This window comes from Lonchura striata, chromosome 1 (assembly GCF_050655825.1).
Source record: "Lonchura striata isolate lonStrDom1 chromosome 1, ASM5065582v1, whole genome shotgun sequence".
In the NCBI taxonomy this organism is placed as follows: domain Eukaryota; kingdom Metazoa; phylum Chordata; class Aves; order Passeriformes; family Estrildidae; genus Lonchura; species Lonchura striata.
In genome coordinates this window covers 33,858,246-33,872,628 of record NC_140703.1, presented here as the reverse complement: position 1 = coordinate 33,872,628, position 14,383 = coordinate 33,858,246, and the positions used below count along the sequence as shown (strand labels likewise).

Genomic DNA, 14,383 nt, shown 5'->3' with positions numbered 1-14,383 from the left:
GGATTTGATCTAATCTTTAACACTTCTTACCAGGGAGGTCTCACAGAGCAGCTTGCTTCCTCTCACCAAGTTGCCAATGGTTATGTGGAAATACGTGTTGCCACTGCTCCAGTTGGAGATCTTGGTGAAGGGGTGAGTGATGAGAATATCCTGGTGGGAACAAAAAACTGACACTCAACATGCAAGTGAGCCTCAACTTCCAAGGGGCTGTGGACACTTCTCATTGTCCCTGTTCACTTTCTATCACAGCAGGCCAAGGATGTCTACTGTGATGAGACTCATGGTAGTGAGATCAAGACTGCAGATCCTCCAGAGCTTGTGAAGGACTGCTACACTAGAAAGACCATGCAGGTGGTGGAAGTAACTAGTAGGATCTCATTTACTCCAACTCCTGTCCTATCGCCTGTGAAAGGATTAAGGAAGGACTGTGTGCATCCTCCAGGTACAGGGCCCTAAGAGTTGATGCTCCCAATCCATATTTTGTTGAAAAAGTTTGTGCTGCCTCTGTGCAACTGTGAATTTCTACCTCCAGGAAGATTTTGTCTATCCAGCCTTTCTAACCTGGCTTAAAGAGAACTCACTAAGTACTGAACAATATGCTCCTTGGGATGTCTTCCATGAGGGCTTGGGGACTGGGCTCAGGAGCATCTGGTGAATACCCAAGTTTTGCTTACCTTGGTTTTGGGATCAATGAGGCTGACTCCATGCTTATTGATGGCAATTAGAAGGATTTCTGGATAATTTGGCTCTGTAGTTTGCTGTTGGAAAAGAGATGAACTGATTAGATGATGTGTCAAGCAAAATCAGACCCCTTCCTATTTCCTGTCTCCCTATCTTCTCTGGACAGCACTGGCTTCTGCTGTCCTTGATGGAACTGTACTGGCATGGTGGATGGTCTGGATTTAGTTTGTGATGGGTAGAGGCACATCCCTTGGAAAACCACAGGTTCCCCTTTGCTTTGGCAAAACAGAGAAGAGCTCTTGTGTGTTCAGCAGCAGAGCTGTGGGAATAGCCCCAAGGTCTGAGATATGCTGAAATTCTACAATGCTCCTGTCTGTGTAAAGAGGCAGAGCAGCAATGAACAAGTGTATTTTCACTTTTCCAATTAAGAGTATTACATTTTTCCCTGTTTCATCAGGATTGTCCCAGTCTGGTTCAGAACTGGAATCCCTCTGTGGTACAGGTCTTCTGATCTTGGTTAAAAGCTGCCAGAGAACCCCCAGGGCAGGTACCTTCACTTCAAAGAATGCTGATCCAAATGTAGGCCACTTGAAGATAATCTTTAGAAAGGCAAGCTTGGCTTCTTCTCTTGTTTTTCCCGCATGTTTGTTGTAGTATGCCACGATGGACTGCAACAGAGAACACAACAGAGATGGAGGGTTTGCAGTACCTGGCACCAGGGCTGTTTACATGGAAGGAGCATCAGTTCCACCATAATAGACTCATAGAAGATTTTGGTTGGAATGGACCTTTTAAAGGTCATTTAGTCCAACTCTCCTGTAGTGGCTAGGGCTGCCTTCCACTAGAGCAGATTGCTCTGGGTCTTGTCCAACCTGACCTTGATGTTTGGTTCTAGCCTCTGTTCCAATAACACTTCAAAAAAGCGCTCTTGTCACCAGAGCAGGACCTGGAACCAAGGCAGATCCCTTTTAGATAAGCTGAGCTGGTGACTCCAGTAAAGAGATAACAAACTGTGATTATCCAGTTTATGCAGCAGAAGAGACTGGAAGACCTTCAGCCCAGATATCCTGATATCAGACAGGAAACAGAAAGGACTATCAGACAATTTTTTGACAGTGAGACACCCCTAATATTTTAAGGCTAGACTTGTTTGCACCTGTGCCACAGCTCTTCCTATGTAAAGCAGGAAGATTTACCCCTTTATTCAGTAGTCTGCATTAAATGACAGACCACCTCTTCATGAGACCATCTTTTAGCATGTTTCCATCTGGCTTTGTATCCACCAGTACAGCCACAGTCAGGACAAAGAAAACCCAAGGCAAGGCATCTTTATGTGAACATGCATGTACAATCTCTCCTCTTAGTGGTCCCAGGGAAGCTGAAGCTCTGGTAAGGCTTCAGAAGGACCAGGTGTCATTGATTTTGGCAGTCCAACTTAAACACTGAATGTCAGACAAGTCACCTGAGAGACTGGGCTTCCCCCAGCCAGGTCTAGTGTATGAATCACACTGCTGGTTTACCCTTTTCCAGTCATCTGGAGAGAGCTGCCGGATGAGGTCCTGAGGCACCAACTCCTTCAGGAGTTTTGGGATGCTGGGGAAATAGGACTTGTCATCCTCAAACTTGACCCGGTAGATGAGAGCTGCCAGCTGCAGGACCTCTTCCCGTGAGCACTTGTGGTAGCCACGCAGGTATTTTGGTAGCTCCTGCATGGAGGAAAGAACAACAGAAAGATAGAGAGGATGTCTGTGGTCCTTCACCCTTAGATGTTAAATGGAGTTGGTGGAGATATCCAGCCCCTGGCTAAGAGGCTGTTCCCTGGGAACATCTGGAGATGGCCAAGTCTTTGCAACCTACTCTTAATCCCTCCCAAGTCCCCACTGCTATTGAAGAGTCCCAGCGCACCTGATAATAGTGGAAAATTGAGTCTGCCATTGAGTCTTTTCCAGGCATCGTGTTGGTCCACAGTTTTTTCATGAAGAACACTTGATAGGTGAGGGAAGGCACTATACCTGTGCAAATGAAGCAAATGTAACAGTGATGGTGTGAGTATCAGCTGGCAATCAGTGTCTGCATCCAGCAGTGCCCATGTGCCACCACAGCCTGCAGGGACAGGAGCATCCACAAGGCCAACTGGGCTCTGACTTTGCAGAACAAACCAAACCATTGCCATGCAAGGCTTTAATAAGGTGGGAAAAGTGTCTGGGTTCACTTGCACAACTGTACTTCATTGATAGTACCTGTGCCTAACACAGGACAGAGGAGGTGTACCGTTGAGGCACCTTTGTCTTGCAGCCACTGGTAAATTCAGCAGAGCTGCAGCCAGTTCCACTTTGGATGTGGTCAGTGAGGTGAGATGAATCCCACCACTGAAACCTTCCTGCAGGCACTTCCTGGAGAGATGCCCTACAGCAGGTGCTTCTCACAGGAACCAGGACTAGCCTTGGAGCAGAGGTTTTGCTGCTCCTGGATGGACCATCTCCCAGGTGATGTCCTCAGGGATCATGCAGAGAGCACCACTCCCATCAGTGTGGCCCAACAGATCACAGAATCACTGAGGTTTGAAAAGACCTCTAAGATTGAGTTCAACCATTAACCTAATACTGCCAGGAGCATCACTAAACCATGTCCCTAAGCACCACACCTACATTTTTTTGAACACTAGAGGACAGTGATTCCACCACTTCCATGAACAGCCTGTTCCAATGCTTGTGGCAGACTATGTGGTCAATCTTGTCTGAAAGGGCTGGAGGGCTGTAGGAAGGCTCTGTGTGACCCATACTGGGAAAAAAAAAGTCATCATTACCATCTTTTGCTGGTCTTGCTTTCTTTATCCAGTCTGTCAGGTGTCTCACAAAGTCAAAGAAGAAATCTCCCTCAGGCACACTGATGACCTGGGGGATACAGCACATGGTCACGAAGGCTGTCATACAATAGGATAACAGAATATCCTGAGTTGGAAGGGACCCAGAAAGATTATCAAAGTCCATCTTCTGGCATAGGATATCTTTAAGAATCACACCATGTACCTGAGAGCATTGTACAAATACTCCTTGGATTCTGTCAGGCTTGGTGCCATGACCACCTCCCTGGGGAGCTTGGTCCAGTGCCAAACCACCCTTTGTGTGAAGAATCTTTTCCTAGTATCCAGCCTAAATGTCCTCTGACACAGCTTCATGCCATTCCCTTGAGTCCCACCACTGATCACCCAAAGAAGTGTCTTCCCCTCCTCTTCCCCTCATGAGGAAGTTGCACACTGCAATGAAGTCTCTCAGTCTCCTCCAGGCTGAACAAGGCAAGTGACCTCAGCTGCTCCTCACATGCCTTCCCCTCAATGACCTTCACCATTGTAGTAGCCTTCTCTAACAGCTTTATTTCCTTCTTATGTTGTGGTGCTCCACACAAGTGGCCGTCTCCTGTAGCTGTTGCTCACTGATCTGTACTTCTACAAACTGCTGATGTGAGAAAGCCAATGCCAGCACCTTGCTTCAGGCTCTGTCTCTAATTTCACCCATTACTCCTTGTTTCACCACAACCCTTCCTTTCCCTTTCTGATGACTATCTCCATAGATTTCTCTCAGCTGCCAGAGGCAGCTCTAAGCTGCACATTTTTCTCACTTAGTCCTTTCTTAAAAACCCAACTCAGCAACAGGCTAGGAGAGCTTTGCCTGTGTGTGCTGTAAGTCCTTTGGGTCTTGCTTTGCGTCTGTCACTTTGGGGTGACACCTGTACATCAGGGCTGTGGAACCGCAAACCTCACCTGTACCAGGTCAGATCTGACTTAGGAATGCCACACAGCTTGGAGAGGAATGCTTCTCACCACATGGCTCTGGCTCCACCAATGTGTACCTACTGGCAAGCGGGTTGTCCTGGGTACCTCAGGGCCACCTCAACCTCTGAGTGGGTCACTCACCTTGTCGGAGATTTTGACAAAGAGGCTGAAGCCCTCAGAGGACTTCAGGAGCAGCCTGTTGGAGATGTTCTGGCAGAAGTCCTTGGCTTTCGTGCTGGATTCCACCTCAAATGCCTACAAAGAGAGGAAGATCATTACTGCTATCTAAGGGTTAATTTCCACTTTTTGCTGTCTGGGGAGTTCCAGGTGCACATGCACAGAGAAGTTTAGATGTCCACCACCAGTGAAATCAGTGACACTGTGGGCTGGGGCCCTGGGCATTGGAAGGGATGTCTGCAGAGGCTCTGTCATGCTACTGCTGTACCGTTGTGCTTTGTGATCCTGTATCTATATACTGTGCTGGCTTATCCAGAGCTCTCCAGGCAATGAAAGAGATTTTTCTCATCTAACAGTGAAGCATTGGAACTATTTGCTTGAGGGAAGAGGGGTGGGAAAGACAGAGTGAGAGACCTCCAGGCTGATTTATCCCAACTGTCTCTCCAGTGATGATGAGGAAGGCAGATGCCTGGCTTAGATCAGGTCTAAGCCAGATGCCTAGTTTCTAGATAGCTAATAGAGGGAAAACGATTCCTGTTTTATGGATGTCTACAGCATGGGATGTTTAAAGGTCTGTCCCATTTGTATGCACATCCCTATTCTGGTTTTGCCTTGTGAGCTGTGCTCAGCATTTACATTGCCTCAGTTTTTCTCTGCCCACTTAATGAGATTCAGCTCATAGCAGTTTAAGGAACTGAAGCTTCTGATCACCACATGCACAACTGAACCATCAAACGTTCAGTGCTGCTAATGCTCAGCACCACATCAGTGCAGATGCATGTTGTACTGGAATGATGCTACTCTGCCAGTCCACCTGGTGATTTCCATGGCCAAATGGATAACAGCAAACCCATCCAAGTGTAGAAGCCCTCAGTGCCTCCTTCTACTGGCTCTCACACAGATGCATGTGTATGAAGTAGTGTCATGCTCATTGCTGGTCATGTAGAAAAAAATACTCAAAGTGATGAGAAACCCCAAGACTTCTTTCAACTCTCCATTACAGATAAACAAGGGCACTCCCAGATGCTGCAGAGGAATCATCCTTTTTCTTCCACGGGTGTGGACTGTTTTACAAATAAAACCACTTGGAAATACAAAAATTCAGTGGTACCCAAGGGTATGAGGGAAGAGAGAGGTGTGAGCCTCATAGGAAGACTAATCAGTAGGTGAGACAGCAGTATCTGCAAGGACATGCCTATCTGCCCTGGCATCAATATGACTAGCAGCCTTACAAGCATGTAAGATGCTTAGTGAGAGAGCTTCCTGAGTGCAGGTATAATTTCTGTGTCATCTCAGATCAGAAGGGGTAATTTCAGTCACCTACTTGCCAGTCCTACAATAGTCTGCCCATTTCCCAGGGAGGGCCACCATGGTACCCCTCTGAGTATTGTTGGGTGGACAATATCTGTTGGTTTAGGCTCCAAATAACTGAGAGGCAAGGCCTGTGAGCTACTGTGAGGAAATGGATGAGCCCATCCAGTTTCCCTCTTTCTGCAGTCATGCTCTAAAGGCTCCAGTGAATACCAGCAAAGCACCCATATATTAAAAACCACACCTTGCAAAAAAAATCTGAGTTATGCTTTGGTCCAGAGGCTTTTGGAAAGGCTGAGCTTTTCTGAATCAGAACTAATATAAGCCTCTTCTGAGATTTTAACAAGAAAATTAACAACCATCCTGACAGAAAAGAATGTCCTTCTCTGCCATTTACCTCATCGGTGTCATCAGGGAAGTAAACCTTGTGGAAAATTTGGGTAGTTTTGTGTTGAATGGCTTCTACTTCTACCAGATGGGGTGGGTATTTTCTGGATCCATTCCTGCAAAACAGGAGGTGGCAAGTGTCACAGCATAATCGTAGCAAGAATCCTTTGTTTGAATATTCCGTTTTTAATGCATGTTCCTTTTGAGCAACTTCAGCTACTTTCTTAATATTAACATTATCTTTCCTCCAAGAAAGAAGAAAGTGACTTAAATGGACCTGGATGAAGTTGATTTATTTTTCTGCACTGCTTATCAGCAACCTAATGTCTCTTTCAATCAGTTTGGTGGAATAGAGAGAGAGGCTGTGAGCTTTCACTGTGCCCCTACTTACCAAAATATCTCCCATTTGTGTTGTGGATGTTGTGGTATAAAATCAGTACTAGGAGGTCTTCCAGTGCCATACCTGGATGTTGTGGTATAAAATCAGTACTAGGAGGTCTGGATGTTGTGGTATAAAATCAGTACTAGGAGGTCTTCCAGTGCCATACCTCAAGGCTTTCTGGAGTCTCTGGATGCAGTCTGCTGCCAAGGGGTGATGTTTCCGAGATTGCAGGAACCTCTGGACATGGGGCAGGAGGATGTTACTCGGAGGGAAAAGGCCGGTACACAACCACAATAGCTCCCAGCCTTTCTCTTCACTGTATCTGCACAAGAAGAGACCCAGGAAGAAAAAAAATTACTTGTGGCATGGACACTTCTGATCTGCTTTGCCCAACACATTCTAATGCATTTGGGTCAAGAGGAATGAACAACTCTTACTTGATGTGGTTGTCTGTGAGCTGCTTGAGGGTCTGGCAGTAGATTTCATCCTTTAGGGGTTCAGCTTTCAAGGCACCTTCAAATATTTGGTCTGTCAGCTCATTGACTGAGCGGGTCCTTTTGGATGGGTAGTCACCCATATATTTCAGCACAGGTGGGAGGTAGGAGTCAAGGATGAGCTAACTGGGATATCTTTTGAAGACCCCCTGTTGATAATGTTGCTAAAGACATCCTAACATAACTACAGAAGTGACTGCAAAGGAATATTCAGGCATCAAATGCTGTCTCCAAGGCCATGTGGACTGATTACGGCTGTGGCCACCCACAGCAGGTGCACTTGGCAGAGTCAGCTGAACCAAGACAGAACAGTGCTAGTGTGTGTGGATCAGCAGGACTCAATAACTGGTCCCCAAATCCTCACTGATTAAGAAGTAGACACACCTCAGATTTCAAGGATGCTTACGGTACAGATTTGTGGCACAGACCCATTTCCAAGCCTATGACATGGTGTCATAGCCCTTAAGAGGGACCACAAACCTTTCTTTGGGCTTTGTTTGGGGCCCAAAAGAGCCTGTTCAGCCCTTTGCCCTCAGACCTCGAGCCCAAGGGGACTCCCAAGTAGAGCAAGGATATCAATAAAGGCCATACAGGCTTCTTGGGACAGCTCCTCGCTGCCCAGGATCTTCTTCAGCAGTGGCTGTTTGATGGGCTCACGGGTGTAACACCACAGCTTGTCCTTTCCACGGCTCTTGGTGATCATGACCCGGCTAAGGGTGTGCTTTGGAGGTGGTCTGATGGCATATGCAAAGCAAGAGGTGGAGAGATTACAGGGATAATAGGAACAGCTTGTAGCCAATGTTTCACCTAGAATGGTTGCTCACAGCACCTCGCTAACAAACTCTTACATCAAAAGGGACATCACAATTTAGCAAGTATCCAGCTCCAGTTCTGCTCAAAGAGAACCACTTGTACTCTCCTGTGGCTCAGAAGAGTTTCTTATAGACCCTACCCCAGTAATGATACCACAATCACCTCCCCTATCCCAAAAAGCTTCTAGCTGCAGGGAGGATGACAGCAATGAATGGTCAGGGCAGCCACACTGAAAGAATATCACCTAGCAGTATAAGCCTCACAAGGAAAAGACATCTCAGAGGATCTGATCTGCCTGTTTGGATTGCCAGCCCATCCAAACAGAAGTGGGAGCTTTGGTCAGCTGCATTCAGCAGTGGTGCACATTTACATTTTTGGAGCCGAGATGAAAATGCCTATATAGCCTAAGAACATTCTCCCACATAATATTAAATTTCAAATTGCTACACCTCTGCTGAGAAGAAATCCTTTATAAAACCTTGTCTGTGGAAAACCTGCAGCTCAAATACCACGACTTAAACCAGAAGCTGCAGTTGCACAAAGTCACACAATGGGGTATTCAGAGTCTTTTCCACTAGCAACACTTTCCTGATTCCCAAGCTACCTGCAGATGGACTCCTATAATTTTTAAGAATGGCTTAAAAAAATCACCTAAAATAATCATAGGAAAATTCCTCCAAGGTGTATGGCTTTACTCTTTCTTCACTGTCTGAAACTGCCATCTGAGAGGTTCTGATAACATCTTGTCGTTGGTCAGGGGTCATTGTGACTAGGGCCTGTGGGATGAAAAGCTCTCTGTTACCTTGTATATTTGAAGCAAAATATATCTGATGTATTCAAAGAGAGGAAGCAGATACAAAACAAGAACAGTGAAAATGAGAATAATCCATTAACTCCTGTTAACAGTCAGTTAGAACTGTGCAGTTGCCATTTCTCTGTGCCATTCTCAGTCACCAATGCAAGGAAAAACAAGTATTTCCATAGTGTGGATCACTTCCTAAGGAAGATAATGTTCTCTGGAACCTACAGCTCCACAAGTGAATGTAGCAGCTTTCTCCAACCACAAATACACCTTTAAGCAATCAGGCCAACTGGAAGGATTTTGCACAATACATGGATATTCCAAGTCACAAGTTTGTGGAGTCCTGAGTGCCAAGATCAGAAGAAAGGCTGAGATTACTTCTGCCTTGGACAACTTGTCACCTCTCTCATCCACTTTGTTTATTGCCTTACATTCAGGGAGACTCTGGCCAGATCTAAGCACTCCACGAAGGCTTTGACCTCCCTGGGCATTGTACCAAGTTGTGTAATTCCATAAGACTGCTTACCACGATCTCCAACGGAGGCATGGTGACGGTAGGCAAGACATAGACGGAATCAGTTGGGAAATCCCCTCTCTGCTTGGTCCGTTCATTGAACCCATTAGCCCACCCTGAGTTCATCACTTGTTCTCCTGTGTCCTGATCCAGAACTATCAGGTCTCCTTTAAGGAAGCTGAGGAACCCAGATTCTTCTCCCACTACAAAAAAAACCAAAAAAACAATGATTGGTTAGAACTGTTTTTTTTTTTTGTTCCCCAAATTCCTCATGAATATTAAATCTAACTCTATGTTTACTACTGAGCTGGGCTATTTACTTGCCTGGATTTGGGTTGTCTTGGAGAGCGACCACATACTTGGATCGTTTCCTTAGTCCTTCAAGGAAGGTCACCACCAGGTCCCGGATATCCTCTGCATTGTTGGAGGTGAAGGTGTATTCATCACCTTTAATGGTGGCCAGGGTGAAACTCTGCCCTTGCAGCTTTCCTCCTCTGGGATATATTTTTATAGGAGACATAAACATGAAACATAATGACATCCAGAGGCAAAGCCTGGCAAAAGACTGATCTGTGGTGAGATTGCCAGCCAAGTCTATTCCTCCTTACCTGCTGCTTGACACAGCTGTGATCTCTGGGAAAGAGAGCTCCAAGAGAACCTGCTCCTGTTCATCCACAAAGTACACCCCTGTCCAGTTGACAGCTACAATCACATCATTTTTAGGCAGGCTTGGCCCTGGGTTGAAGACAAGACATTCAATCAGCTCATGAAGGGTTTTGGATACAGAAAATGTTTCAAAGGAGAATGCAATGATCAAAAAGTTCTGTGTTTTTTTAAGGGAGATAAATAATGGCACATCCATAGCCTGAGCCATTGCTGATCAGGATACAACAAAAAAATAACACCTCAAAAAATGACCAGCTAGATGGTCCCCTTCTTGTCTGGGGAATTCCCATCTCTCCTTCCTTTTGCTTTAGAGCATCTTGTGCTCTGGGGATGTGCTCTACTGACTCACCTGAGAATTTGAAGGCTTCATAAAAACGAGAAAACAGCAAAGGCCACTTAAAACGTGCAAAATCCACTACTTCTTCCTTGACCTTTTTTGGGTCTGCCCTCTTCTGAGTATAAATTCCCTACGGAAAAAGCAAATGTTCTAATTGAAGCTAGGGAGGTTTTATACAATGCTTGACACAATAAAGTCCTGACATTACCCAGAGACATGAACCACCTCTGTAATACAACTGGTAACACCACAATCTCATGTAACAGGAATGCCACCCCAGACAGAGTGTTTTGCATCTCACAGTAAATCTTTGTAGGATGTCTTCTGTCAGATCTTGCATAAAAACCAGTGGTAAAGCTGAATATGGTTAGCACAAGCCCTGCCCTTTCTCACAGTTTTAGCTTCAGGCCAGGCTAAGAGCTGAGCTATGGTGTCCGACACATTTAAAAGGCACATGAAGCTATTGAACCATGATGTGGTCCTTGACAGGTGATCTATTGTCCCCACCTTTTTATGTGCGGCTATAATGAATTGAGCCCATTTTTCCACTGTTTTTGAAGCTGTGATCTCTCTGTCTGGAATGTAGGATGGAATTAGATTTAGCAGCCTTTCCAGTACCATCTCTGACCCATAGTCCACGTAGTACTGCTGGGAAGCCAGTTCTGCCAGATCTTCCTCCTATGGGAGCCAAACAAACAAAGTGAATGCTGTCACCAAGTCATCACAACATCCATCCTCCACCACTCAAGGAGCCTGTTTTGGATGCTGGGTGTACTACAGAATTGTGTGGGTATGACTCTTTTTGGTAGAACTTCACCTTTTGCAGCTTTTTGCACATCTAAACTTCAGGACATTGACCATTAAAAGCAATGATTAAGCCTTAACATGTTCATTGTTAAGAGTGCTTATGCAGCACATGGAAGCGTCCAAGCCCAGCCAAGAGGATCTGATTGCTGTAGCTCCCGTTTTCCATGTGAATACCATAATTCCCAAGCTAATGGGTGTCCAGGGAGGAATATTTATCATTCCCTTTGTTGTAACCTATTTCACCATCTCAAAGATACTTGTTGGACCAGAATGGGAGCTGCTGTCACATACCTTGTCACACCGGTACTCCCCAAACTTCACCCCTCGCACAATCTGTTGGTAGATGAGATTGGTGGCCACGTTGTCCTCACTGGGGTTGTGCCAGGGGGTGAAGATCTCCTTCCTGAAGAAGAGCCGCCACGGTGCATTGCGCTCCTGTGCTCCCTGCTCCTTGGCATACTGCTCGCACTGGGACACAGCATCCATCACGTGGTCATTGCCACTCCCCAGCGAGGACACCTAGGCAGGGCAGAGAGAAATGTGGCATTCACCTGACCAAATGCAGACCCTTTCAGGTAGACAGATCTATTTTTGAGTCACTCAGACTACCTTTATAATCAAAATAATCAAAACAATCAATGGTTCTATGTCATCTAGCCAGCCAAGTCCTGCAGCATGACTGGGTGAGCCATTTTGAGCTCCAGCTTCCCATTCAGACTGAAAGGAGAGCATCAACATGATTCAGCAAAGCCAATGGTCCCATTTTATACTATTGTTGATTCATACTGTGCTTTGAAATGCACAGTTTCAAAGTCATGGGCTTGGATCCAACCTAGCTAAGCATCAGAAAAACCCAGAATAAAAAAGCCTGTCCTGTTAGAAATTTACCTGTCTTCTCTCTTCTCACTGAGGTATGCCATGAAGCCCCCAAAGCACTATATCTCCTCAGACTTAGCATCCTATGCTGAATGTCTCCTCAAAAAAGATGAGGAAAGAGTATAAACCATTTGCTTCCCCACCTACAGGCAGAGGTGGCCACATCTGTAGATGAGAATATACTTCATCCTCTTACACAGCAGCTGTTGGAATACTTGAGTTTCATTGACTTGCAGCTATGGTCTGATCTGATGAAGGATGAAGCTTTACCCCTCTCATTTATTCTCGCCTTTATTTTAACAGAATTTCTGAGAAATATATATATTTTTAGGTCAAATAAAGCAGGTTAAATGCCAATGCAGGCATGGCAGCTTGGATTTTAACTCATTTTGGAAGCTTAATTTCAACTGTTAGCGTTCCAATTAAATTTAACTGGCTCTCTTGCATAAAAATCCAGGTAGGATGCTTTACTGAAAATTCATCTCTAATAAGCTCAACTAAGAGTAAGAGAATAGCATCACATAAGTATGTAGGAGGAAAGGAATTTCTGAAGGTTTCTGGTACACCACACTGGTCAGAACAGCTGAATCTTTGAATAGGCTTCTCTGTGCATTTTTCTGTTGCATTCTTAGTATCTCCAAGGAGAGAGATTTTCCTACAACCCAGCTGCAGAGTTTGACTACTCTTTTTGTGAAAATCATGCTGACACTTGCACTGTAGAAATAATCCCTCTGCCTTCTGGAAGATATATGACAGCAAGGAGAACCTCCCCCTTCTTTTCCAGAACTATTCTGGAACATAACTGAAGATATACCTTGTCAAAAAGTGCAATGTAGAGTGAAAAGCCAAATCGGTCCCTCAGGCTGATTTTGTCGGCCAAAGAATTACAGAGCTCTTTAGCAGTTGTTGCAGAGTCTGTCAACAGTGTCTTTGTTGTCCCATCCATAAATGTGACAGGCAGCATGATCGGTTTCTTGGATTTGGTCGCCTAAAGGATTAAAGTCAAATTTTATGTTACGTGTATTTCAATACTATTTACCTGCATACTCTTGCACCCCACTCTGGTAACTACTTACTAATTCCTGATCCCACTGACTGGCTGCTTTTCAATGCTACCACACCATACTTATCAACATAATGTACAGTCAGCCACAGGAAGCACTTGGAAGTCACAGATATTTTATTTAATACATTCAGTCATCAAGGTGCCTAATCCAGAACAGAAAAGGAGGCTTGGGAATGCTCATGGACACTAGAGCACAGCTGTATATGCTTGCAAACCAGTTTAGAAAATGAGCATTTTAACAGAAACTGCCTGTTCCAGCTATAATTATCACCAAATAAGTCCTAAGGACCACTCATAGGAAGCAGTTTGCCTGCAGCCATCTTCATCTGCAAGATAGTTTTCTGAACACACAGGGGCTTGCTCTGTGCCAGCTGGCCTCAATGCCAACAGTGCAAATTTAATTTACAAATACTGATGCAGCCAAAAGGACTGATCTTCAACACATTCTGCAGCAAATCCAGGATGTGCAGGGAGTGCAGTATGTTAGAATTATCTGAAAAAATGTTGACAGAAATAGGCGTTTTGTTATCCTACATTCAATCCTGACAGTGATGTGGCTCTTGAAAGGCTTAAACCCGAAGGCCCAGTTCCCCAGGGAGGACATAGAAGGGCTCATACCTGCAGCTCCAGCCAGCTGGGTGGCTGTGTCCTTGTCCCATTGGCAAACGTCCGCCTCAGCCTCTCTTCACAATAGGGAGCATAACCTGGGGGGCCTCCGTTGATAAAGTTCCTTAAATACTGTTGGTAGCAGGGAACACATTGTATAGACCTTTGGCTTAAAAGGCCAAGCATTTGCAAAAAATCATGTTTTATTGGAAAAAAGCCCTCTGTGACTAATGACAGCGATACCACTCAGGCTCAAATGTTCCTATATCACATCACTGGAAGCTGAGAGACACTAGGACAGTCTGCACCCCTGTGCATTTCTAGCCTCAGAGGAGATAAGATACCAGACTAGATAGACCTTTGATTGAAGCCAGAGCAGCATCTTTTCTGTTCCTGCTACTGCTGTCAGTGATTTCTACCTTTGTATTTTAAAGATGTGCCATAAAATGATATTGAGTCTTGGCAAAAAGATGGGAGTAAGTAATGATTCAGGGGGATTGTAAGTGAATGCTACTCAGAACATTTAACTGAGAGCACAAAAGATCTTTCACAGTGACATTAAAGAGATATCTCCTTAGTCAGATTTCAAATGGCATTTTGGCCTAAACCTGAATTTGAAGCACTTCAGTGTATGTTAAAAATATAACCACATTATTGTAGAGAAAATTAAATCCCGTGATTTCCACAATATA

The 14,383-nt window shown here is 45.0% G+C and overlaps 1 protein-coding gene across 10 annotated transcripts in view; it reads right to left on the bottom strand.

The window, feature by feature from the left end:
* The window catches only part of MYO7A (myosin VIIA), a 97,541-nt gene that overhangs the window by 3,166 nt on the left and 79,992 nt on the right, over nt 1–14,383 (bottom strand). For all 10 annotated transcript variants that reach the window (XM_085574139.1, XM_085574147.1, XM_085574141.1 and 7 more), the window contains 20 exons: nt 13,704–13,823; nt 12,834–13,007; nt 11,435–11,662; nt 10,844–11,014; nt 10,349–10,466; nt 9,942–10,068; nt 9,658–9,827; nt 9,346–9,536; nt 8,669–8,793; nt 7,781–7,938; nt 7,148–7,301; nt 6,877–7,032; nt 6,339–6,444; nt 4,595–4,708; nt 3,488–3,575; nt 2,587–2,693; nt 2,202–2,387; nt 1,233–1,349; nt 675–758; nt 31–150 (listed from right to left, as the gene is read on the bottom strand). In XM_085574139.1, coding sequence (XP_085430265.1) covers nt 31–150; nt 675–758; nt 1,233–1,349; nt 2,202–2,387; nt 2,587–2,693; nt 3,488–3,575; nt 4,595–4,708; nt 6,339–6,444; nt 6,877–7,032; nt 7,148–7,301; nt 7,781–7,938; nt 8,669–8,793; nt 9,346–9,536; nt 9,658–9,827; nt 9,942–10,068; nt 10,349–10,466; nt 10,844–11,014; nt 11,435–11,662; nt 12,834–13,007; nt 13,704–13,823 — 2,814 coding nt within the window. The remainder of the gene's footprint in view (nt 1–30; nt 151–674; nt 759–1,232; nt 1,350–2,201; nt 2,388–2,586; nt 2,694–3,487; nt 3,576–4,594; nt 4,709–6,338; nt 6,445–6,876; nt 7,033–7,147; nt 7,302–7,780; nt 7,939–8,668; nt 8,794–9,345; nt 9,537–9,657; nt 9,828–9,941; nt 10,069–10,348; nt 10,467–10,843; nt 11,015–11,434; nt 11,663–12,833; nt 13,008–13,703; nt 13,824–14,383) is intronic.